Source organism: Argiope bruennichi, chromosome 8 (genome assembly GCF_947563725.1).
Source record: "Argiope bruennichi chromosome 8, qqArgBrue1.1, whole genome shotgun sequence".
In the NCBI taxonomy this organism is placed as follows: domain Eukaryota; kingdom Metazoa; phylum Arthropoda; class Arachnida; order Araneae; family Araneidae; genus Argiope; species Argiope bruennichi.
Genome location: NC_079158.1, coordinates 129,372,048 through 129,382,332, shown reverse-complemented (window position 1 = coordinate 129,382,332; position 10,285 = coordinate 129,372,048). Strand labels below are relative to the sequence as shown.

Here is a 10,285-nt window from a genome sequence, read left to right as displayed (position 1 = left end):
CTTTGAATATTTTCCTGTGATCAGAAACTCATTGTAAAATAACTGTTTTTTCATTTTTTAAATTTTACGTTGATATAGTGTCTTTAAATATTATTCTGGTTTATCTTTCTAAAATAAAAACAGTGACAAAATAAGAACAAAATCAAAACATTCTTGATGTTTCAGGAAGAATTTGTTAATGAAGTAGAAAATGATCATCTTAAAATTCAGTAAGACACAGAGCAGATCAAGTCCTGTGTCTTTTGCTTTTAAAATTATTTATTTTGTATTTTAAACAGAATATTTTCATATTTATGAAAATGCTTGATTCATAATAATAAAGTCTATCAAGGTTGAGTCTATTATCATTTTAGAATGCATATAATTAAAAATTAATTTAAAGAATTGTAGATACTATATATATAAAAAAAGCCCTATAGCTGCTCGAAATTAATAATGCATTTCATTTATAAAATACAATTAGTGTATGTTATAACTATTATATTTTGTGCAATACTTTAAAAATTTGAGATGTATTTTATAATTGGAAGATATTATTCAAGCGAACATAATACAATTATATTAAGAAACACAGGAAAAGATAAATTTAAAATAAGCATTCTCATTTGAAAATGGTGGTTATAGTTATTTGTAAAAGTAACTGGTTTTATAAATATAACTAATTAATTATTAGAAATGAGGGTGCATATACAACATTAGTGTGCACATAAGTTGGATAAAAAAATTGGTAATTAATAACACTAAAAATTAATTTAATAATTGCAGAAAACTTTTGATTTCCCTTTAATACACACAGGTTAATTAAAGATTATTTACATTTTTCCCAAGAAACATGTTAAGTTATTCTATAAGATGTGTAAGAGTGCTTAAAATTGATATTACGGTGATCGCACTTTGGCTTTACTACAACAGCAATAAGAAAAAGCGACGAAGCAAAAGAAAAATTAGCAAGAATTCAATACTTTTCAGTCATTATCATCTTAGTATAAATATGTTTTGGTTTTCAAATATTTATGATTGAGATAAATAAACGTTCTTAAAGCTGCTTGCTTTTCGAGGGTGAACAAAGCTATTTTTTTCAAATAAAACGTAAGTGCTATGCTAATGAATCTTTGCAATAGAGATATAATGCTACGAGATATCTTTCGATTAGAGGTGGTGTATTTTGAATGAAACAAAGCAAGAAATATTTTTACCCTGATTCTTCTCAGCAGACTAAGAGAGCAGAAATCGATTTTTTTTCGATAAAAGGTTTTAGTAGAATAGACATTTATTGATGTTTAAAGAATGCATGCATGTCTATATGTATGAGGGAAAAGGCCATTTCTTAAAAAATCAGTGAAGCAAATCATGGATGTATGAGTACAAATGACACACCGTAGCCAGATCATTACACACTGTAGAATCTAATCTTCAGAGCATTAAGTTGCGTAAATAAATTTTGACATAGAATTATTTTGCAAGAAATTGGGGATTCACATTGATGGAATTCATCATCTCAGGGACTAAAGCAACATAGGTATCAATCGGTAAGATGATTATGTAGAGCAGATATAATAGCATGGATAGCATGGCAGTATATATTTTTTTGTCAGAGACAGTGTAGATAACGCCTCCTGTGGTTTTGAATCTGGATGTATACGTGTATCGAAATTATTAAAAAATTGGCAGAATGTATAACATTGCCACTTCCATTTGTAGCCTTATAAATACATTATAAATGTGACCACTCCAAAAGAAAAGAAAGAATTTTTCTAGCAGGAAATTGTTATGGAGGTTGAATTCATAAGATACAAATAATGCAATACAGGAGCAGTGATCTACGGTATATAAATTAGTAATAATAAATCCTGAGAAGGTTACTGAATACGAATATGACAAGGAAAATGAGTAGGATATTGTATGAATTTTCATAAGTAGATAGAAGATGCAATGTGCTAACTGACTTGTGGTTCAACATAAAAAGTGCTGAATCTTCTGTGGTTATTCTTTGAGAACAAGCACTCCACTTTCAGCTTGAATATTCTTCCTATATATTTTATTTCTTAAGACCACTCAAAAATAATTTTCGAAGTCATCGTTGTATTAAGAAAAATATGGGCGAGGATAGGCTCATAAAATATGTAAAAGATAATTGTAAACCTTTTCTTGCAAATTCTTTACTTCGTAGATATCGGATTTGTACACATATGAACATGATACAACTGAAATGCTAAAGAGATTTATAGAAAAATATTCGTATCTTCATGTCCTACATTTACTTAATTAAAGTCATTTTTGTCTTACAAGAGCAAATAAGTAAGTAACAATTTATAAGTAATCTAATTTGAATTTTGAATTTTTTGGAGGTGTACTAATTTCATTTGAAGTATTATTAATACATGGGTGTAATTTGAATTAATTCTACAGTTTTTTATGGCAATTTTTAGATTTCTCTGGGCTTATTTTATTTTTGAATTTTTATGCACTTTTATAATGACATGAATGCATTATGCTTGCAATTAAACTTCTCATTAATCTCCCTTAATCACTCTACTGCCCCATTCTTTTGAAGATAAGGTAGCTGAAGGCAACTAGGCATTTTTGTCAAATTAATTGCAAAATAATTAATGCAATTCTGATTTGGATATTATTGTCATATAAATAAAGTGTCTTCTTGTGCACTTATTAGTAAACTTCTATGCAAGATAATTTTTTATGTATTCTTAATAAGATAAAAAGTACTAAATTTATCATTATGTGCTAATTACAGCAATATGTTTTTTATGAAGCTTCATGGTTTTATAATAAGGAAATTCCTTTGATGATCAGCATGTAGAAATGACAGCAATTTTTTAGAGTTTAATTAAAATTCATTAAACAGTATTTACGTTCATACATAATAATATTATAACATAAGAAATAGTATTCATTTTTCAAAATAACACCCTGTTGTAAAGAACGGCGTGCAAAACTGGCAACTACGCTTTAGATGAGAAGTATTTTATAAAAGCAAATATTTTTTTTATAATTAAGAGTTAAAGATACCACAAAAATAGATCATATATGTCCATTTATGACTCTTGTAATTGGCATTCATGATGAATGCTATTATTATTTTTTTTGGCTTTAATGATTTATGTGATTACTTAAAAAGGCATAAGCATTTTAACGTGCTTGCTAAAGAACAGAAATGTGAAATAATATATAAATATGTATATTTAATGCAGCTTTCATCTTGCCTTGGAAGTCTCATTGCAATATAAAACAACTTTTATGCGTCAAAACTGTGCAAACCATTGCTGTTTGTCAGGGCGAAGTCTGGATGTGAATGAAAAATGTTATGGATTTTCACGTATTTGCTTCCAAATAAAAGCAAAGTCTCATACGTTCCATAAAATTTGCATTTACCAGATTCCTGAAAATCTAATACTATTTGAATACTCATCATAAATGGGCTTGATTTCATCAGAAATAGCAACGAACTCGCAGCAGCCTCATTAAAAATATTTCGAAGAGTTTGCACAACGCTATCTTGGCGATTCTGCTTTAGGAGATTCGGATTCCAGTTCAATCCCAGTTTCGATTCTCTGAAGGGGTGGTGACTCTCCGTTGTGCCAGGACTTGCAACGGATATCTGCTCCTATGGATTCGGCAGCGCAGGTGGCAATCTGGTGCAGCACCACATCCACTTTCATTGTATGGGAAGCTTCCAGTGTAGAAGCGGGAGTGACGAACTTCACGTGATTGTTATTCTTGGACGTGGATGTGTTCCTCCTGGTAGTAGTTTGCAGGATGGAAGATTTGGGGCCGAGGGATGTCGTGGCGCCAGCGAAAGTCGTCTGAGTTGATTCCATCCTGTCGCCGACATCTTTCATGGAGATTTCCGGAGAGGAACCCCCGGAGAAGAAGGATATCTTCTCCCTGGGAGGGATATCCAGCGTGACAGATCGAATCCTGAAATGACAGGAGAAAAAGAATTAACGGAAGTCAAGTCGTTTACTGTGGAGAATCAGAAGTTGAAAAGGCGGCTTCTTTGACTTATCAAAAGCTTTGGGGAGGACAGGGGCTTAGAGAGAGGGATTGACCTTTAACTGATTTTCAATATTAATTTTTTTATACGCTACTCATGTCAGTTCATAGTATTTTTGCAAATCCTGATCTCAGCTCTGCTTCGTGTTGTATGCATTACATATTTAAAATAATACAAAATTTTTATTTTTAATATTTTTAATAAATTTTTACCCGGTGGTCAAACTTATAACATGGTGCCCTACATTTGAATAGTCCTTATTATAAAAGCAAACAAAACCGAGAAAATGAATTTTATTCACATAAAATAATACGGCAATGATTTTTGATTAAATATCAAATTTTTATGCATAAGAACAAGTAATTTTTAAGACTTCGTAGTTTTTAAAAGATTCGTTCATACATTTTAAAATATAATATTAGTTATGCAACTACTTAGTGCATGAGAAAAATTTAATCTAAAATTATAATTTAAAAATCCTTCACTATTTTCAGAATTCGGTTTTTCTTAATCTTTTTCTGTTAAAGCAGCAGAACTTCTTTTTTTCATTTGATTTCAAAACCTGTAACGTTAGTGTTTTAGGACTATCAGTGATAATCTTTAATTTAACTTCTGGTCTTTATTTACTCATTTCAATTCTTCGTCGCATGCAAAGAGAAACACATCATAGTCTCCAATGAATCTAACAGAAGAGGTCAATCCTGTACTTCAAATGACAGGAATTTGGGTAAGAATCTGTGTTGATGAACCTACGCTGCGTCGTGTATGAGATACAGATGAATCATCAGCCAAAGAATTACAGATGAAGACAAAAACTTCTCAACCCTCTGGGTGGTTTCATTTTACGTGTGAAACTTCTGAAAAGCGCGAGATGTCAGACTAGTAATGTGTCGTAAAAGCGCATCGGTTTTCCAAACGAGATGCACTGAAAGCGTTAGCCGAATTTTTGCTTTCCCCCAAACGTCATGTGTGGTCAAGAGTCCCTAAGGGTAGGAACAAGTTCCCGCTCATTCAAGTCAAATTTTATTGCTTTCGTTTATATTGTACGGCTACAAAAATCAGAGGGTTTCTAAGAATACTGAATGGGGAGACTGTTCAGTTTCTTTTTAACCCCGATCGCTGATATAACACTTTACGAATCCTTGCACAGCAGAATCGTTGAACAAAAATTTCATTATATATTCGGTCTCATTTCATTATATATATATAAAGAGAGAGAGACAGAGCAGGCAATGTAGGATAAAATTTTCTTCATATTCCCTTATTATTCTTTTAAATAAATCATTGCAATATTTTTGTATCAAGCAATCAACATTTGCAATATGGCAGCATATGTCTAAAATTAGATTTAATCATAAATAGTTCTGTTAACTGAAATGCATAAATAACAATATAGAACTGATGTACTATATTTTAGAAGAAATGACATCATCTTCTATTATAATAAAACATACAATTTTTGAGTGCGAATCAGCAAATTGGTTGGGCAGCTGAAAAAATATATTATTTTAGAGCCACATAATTGGCTACTTAGGTATTAGTTATCCAGGCCCTAAAACATCTCGTAGCAGTTTTATCAGAATTCAAGATTGTTTATAATTATTATTTCTTATTGAAAAATAGTGGCATCTTCGTTTTTAAATTATTCAAAATAATGAAATATACAATTTAAAACCTTATGAATTGCACCAGTGTAAGTGCATATCAAATACTTTTATTTAAAATTTAGTTTTGAAGTTGTATACTGTTCTAGTGACTTTAAAGCGATAGTGAAATTTAAAACTATCGACATTTATTGCAATATTTTCCTTCATCTATTTCCACCATTTTATGTTAACATTCAATAATATTGTCATCTACAAAAACATTCAAAGGCAGCTAAAACAAACAAACAATTCTTTTAAGATATTAAGCAGGAGTATTTTATTTCTCATAAATTTGGATACGTTTATAATGTTTAGAATTTTCTTTTAAAAAATACAATGTACATAAATATATTTTTTTTTTCTAATTTTCGTCTAATCTGAAAAACTAGTTTGATACTTTTCATTTAAGCAGTTTTAAACTTAATAATTCAAGATATCTTCTACTGTATGATATTTATAAATTACACGTATCGCACAACTGGTTTTCGCAGATTTATCACCAAAATTTGATGTAAAAAATTTATTCGAAAGTTTTAGAAATTATGTATTCATATATTTCCCAGCACTCAGAGAAACGGAATTATAAAGAAATGCTGAAAGAAAACAAATAATATCCACCCACAATATAATCCACAAACGTTTATCATCATCATTATTATTTTTTCGAAATTGGGAAATCATAGAGAGAAGGCGATCATTGATGATATATCTAATGGACAAAAGTTTTAATATGAAATAAAAATTGGCAGAATCGGTCGAATGGTTGGGGCAGCTTGAGCAAAAAAAGGTTTTGGAAAAGGTTTGAAAAGGAATTTTAAATTTCCGCCATATGACGTATCTAGTGAATATACAGCGAAGAAATATATATATTTTTAATATTTCTGTTGAAGGAAGGTGATGAGAGACATGCGATCTTTGATGATGATGTATCTTTGCTTATAAGCTCTCATATAAAGCAAAAATGAATGAAATTGGTCTTGTGGTTGAAGTTGGCGCTGATTGGAATTATATATATATATACGTCGGTGAAATTTTGAAATCATGCGGAAATCTAGTTATTAGCGGATTTGAAAGTATCCAAAATTTGTAACATAGTCAGTAGACTTTTATATATTTATTTATTTAAAGTAAATGCTCACTGAAGATAAAAATCTGATTAATTTTATACAAAAGAAAAATTTAAAAAAAAAATCTTTTAACACCGAACTATGAAAATATTGCAATATGAACTGGGAATTTAAAAGTTAAACACATTTGAGATTCAAAAAGCTATAAACACTGGACTTTAAATGAATTAAGAAATATGTATGGAAATTAAATGCAACTTTAAAAAAAACATTAAAAAACAGATTAAGAATTAAAAATTTGTAATATTTAAACGTAATAACGTAGATTAAAAAATTCAGCCTTTTTTAGAAACTTGTTGAAATGTTTGGAAAATTTGCATAACAAGTATTTATTTATATAATTGACTTAAAAAACAAACAATTGTTTCTCAAATTTCAGATTAATATAGCATACTGGATATGGCTTAACCCCGTTTTTTAACCACTTAAACCCCTTTATTAACCTTTTTCAACCTCCTCTCAATTCAATAGCTCGGGTTAAAAAGGCAGAGCATGTACCCTTGGAATCATTCCAGTCAAAGTATTTGAGAGAACTTTTAAATTAATTGCAATTTTCATAAATTAATTGCAATTAACTTAAATATAGTCTTATCTCAAATATTAGATGAAACTGGCTGATGGGAAATCTATCTGACCGTGAATGTGTAAACATGATACCCCAAAACAAAAGCAACTAGATCAGTTAAATGTATCATGCAATTTTATCAAAATGTAGATTTATATTAATTTTTTTGAATATAATTTGTAAAAGGATTGATTATCCGTGAGTCTGTCTATTCGTGAGTGTTTGATTAATCATTTAAATTACAAGAGATAAAAATAGATAAATGAAATTTGGTTCTTTGCTTTGACATCATTATTACAAATATGTATCGAATTTTTGCTCCAATCTAAAAGGATAGGAAGACGTACATAATTCATAATTGAATCTGTTCAAATGTGCGAAGAAATACGGATACCGCTGCACTCACAAGCATATGCATAGGAGAAAGTAGAGAGGTAAATACCATTGATCTTTACCTTGATTGCAAATCCTTAGATTGCTTTTAACAACAACAATAATAATAAAGTATTGATAAAAATTGTTTTCCAATTTGGACTCCACAACTTTTAAGGTTGATCTTGCTCCAATGTGTGCAGTTTATGAAATTTTGTTCCATAAGTAACACACCCATCAGTAACAAATCTGAGTGAAGTAATGTATAATCCTTTATTTTACACAAGTAAATAACATGTTGTGATTTCAAGGCATAACTATGAATGTTACACTTTTAAATATTCAAAAATAATTTATTGTCTGTGCACCACTGAAGCCTTTATCTGCATTATTTTGCATTAGAACGTCTTTAAAAACATGTAATTAAAAATCTTGCTGCACTTTGCACAAGATTCATCAAAAGCTATCTCATTTATCCACTCAGATTTTAGACTTTAATGAAGAATTCTCATTAGCATATTAACAAAAAAAAAATGCTTCAAAGAACTGTAAAATAAATATAGAATTTTTGAAATTCCTATTTTTTTTAGATTTTATAAATCTATTACTTTATCTAAGAAATATATTTTCTTTGATAAACAATTGAAAAAAAATCTTAAGATAATTTGCGGTGTTAAAGACTTTTACGATGTTATCAGTCTCTTAATGTTCCTAACAAAATTATTCAAACATTTGTTTCAATTTATTTTGCTATTTGTTTTCTTCTACATCAAGGTATAAATACTAATAACTAATTATTAACAACTAAACTAATATGAATAACTAACTAAGTATTAAAAACTAAACTAATATGAATAACTAACTAAGTATTAAAAACTAAACTAATGTGAATAACTAACTAAGTATTAAAAACTAAACTAATATGAATAACTAACTAAGTATTAAAAACTAAACTAATGTGAATAACTAACTAAGTATTAAATCTAAACTAATATTAATCCCTTTCCGAATAGAAATAATTTTTTAAAAGACGTTTTTATTGTTTCTTTTATGACTTTGAAAGAAATTGTTTTATTCAGTTCGTTAAAGAACTTTAAAAAGGAATCGCATTATAAAAGAATCGGACGCACAATTCCATGTTTTTATACAATATAAATCTGAAAAGAGAAACAATATAACAATATACTTTATTATATTTTTTGAAATTTACGACTATTTTAAAACACAAATTCAGTTCATCTGTTTACTTTGAGCGAAGCAAAATAATTAGAGGTAGAGATTTGTGTAAAAAGTATAAATTTGCGTTATAAAAATACTTGAACTAAGAACTGAGAAATATATTTAATGTATTAACTATATATCGAGGGCAATTTTTCAAATATACCATTTGCGAGTTCCTCATACTTCAATGCGATGTTTAATCACAAGTGAGGATAAAACTGCATTATGAAAAATAATTCAATGGAACTGTAAAACAACATTTCGATCAAATAAGTTATATCAAATAAATAGTATTGAAGCCAAATGCAATTTAAATCTAAGTTCACATAGACCATTAAGGGACACACATTTGGGGAAAAATTCATGTTCCTCTTTTCTTGAACGAGCTCTCATTCCTCCCTAACGCCGACACCATCACAATTTGCAGATTTCTGTCAAATTTTGAGTAATATTTGTTCAATTTTATCAAAATGTAGATTTGTATTAATTTTTTTAAACGTATTCTGACAAAGGATTTATTACACATGAGTGTTTAAATAATTATTTGAAATCACACACACACACATAAAATAGATAAATGAAATTCGATAAGTTGGTTTCATATCGTTATTGCGAATGTGTCGAATTTTTGCTCCAGCCTGAAAGGATAGGAAGACGCACAAAATGCATACTTGATTCTATTCAAAATGTGCTAAGAAATATGGATAGCGCTACACTGCATAAGCATATGAATAGGAGAAAGTAAGGATGCTGATGCTACCATTGATCTTTACCTTGATTGTAAACCTTGGATTACTTTTAATAATAATAGTAATAATTGTTTTCCTGTTTGGGCCCGACAACCTGTAAGGTGGATCCTGCATTAGTGTGCAGTTTATGAAGTTTTCTTCCATAAGTAACACCAGCATCAGTAACAAAATCTGAATAAAGTAATGCCGATTCATTTATTTGATACGAGTAAATAGCAGGTTGTGATTTCAATGCATAACTATGAATGCTACGCTTTTGAATATTCAAAAATAATTTATTATCCATGCACCATTCAGGAACTTATCTGCACTATTTTGTATTAGAACGTCCTTAAAAACCTGTAGTTGAAACTCGTTCTGTACTTCGCACAAGATTCAACAAAAGTTCTCATTTATCCACTCAAATTTTATTCTATATTGAAGAATGCTCATTAACTTATCAACCAAAAAATACTGCTTCAAAGAACTGTAGCCCCTCAGGGGCTCACCTACTATAGGTGAGTACGGGTGTCCCAATCCCGAGGTTCCCAGGGACCTTTACTCCATTTATGTTTAATCTCCTCTACACCTTCTGCTGTCTGCTGTATCTCTTC

The 10,285-nt window shown here is 29.5% G+C and overlaps 1 protein-coding gene across 1 annotated transcript in view; it reads right to left on the bottom strand.

The window, feature by feature from the left end:
• Window positions 1-2,423: 2,423 nt before the first annotated feature.
• Window positions 2,424-10,285, bottom strand: part of LOC129980571 (uncharacterized) — a 191,550-nt gene continuing 183,688 nt past the window's right edge. Inside the window, exon 3 of the mRNA XM_056090928.1 lies at window positions 2,424-3,936. Coding sequence (XP_055946903.1) covers window positions 3,510-3,936 — 427 coding nt within the window. The 3' untranslated portion in view covers window positions 2,424-3,509. The remainder of the gene's footprint in view (window positions 3,937-10,285) is intronic.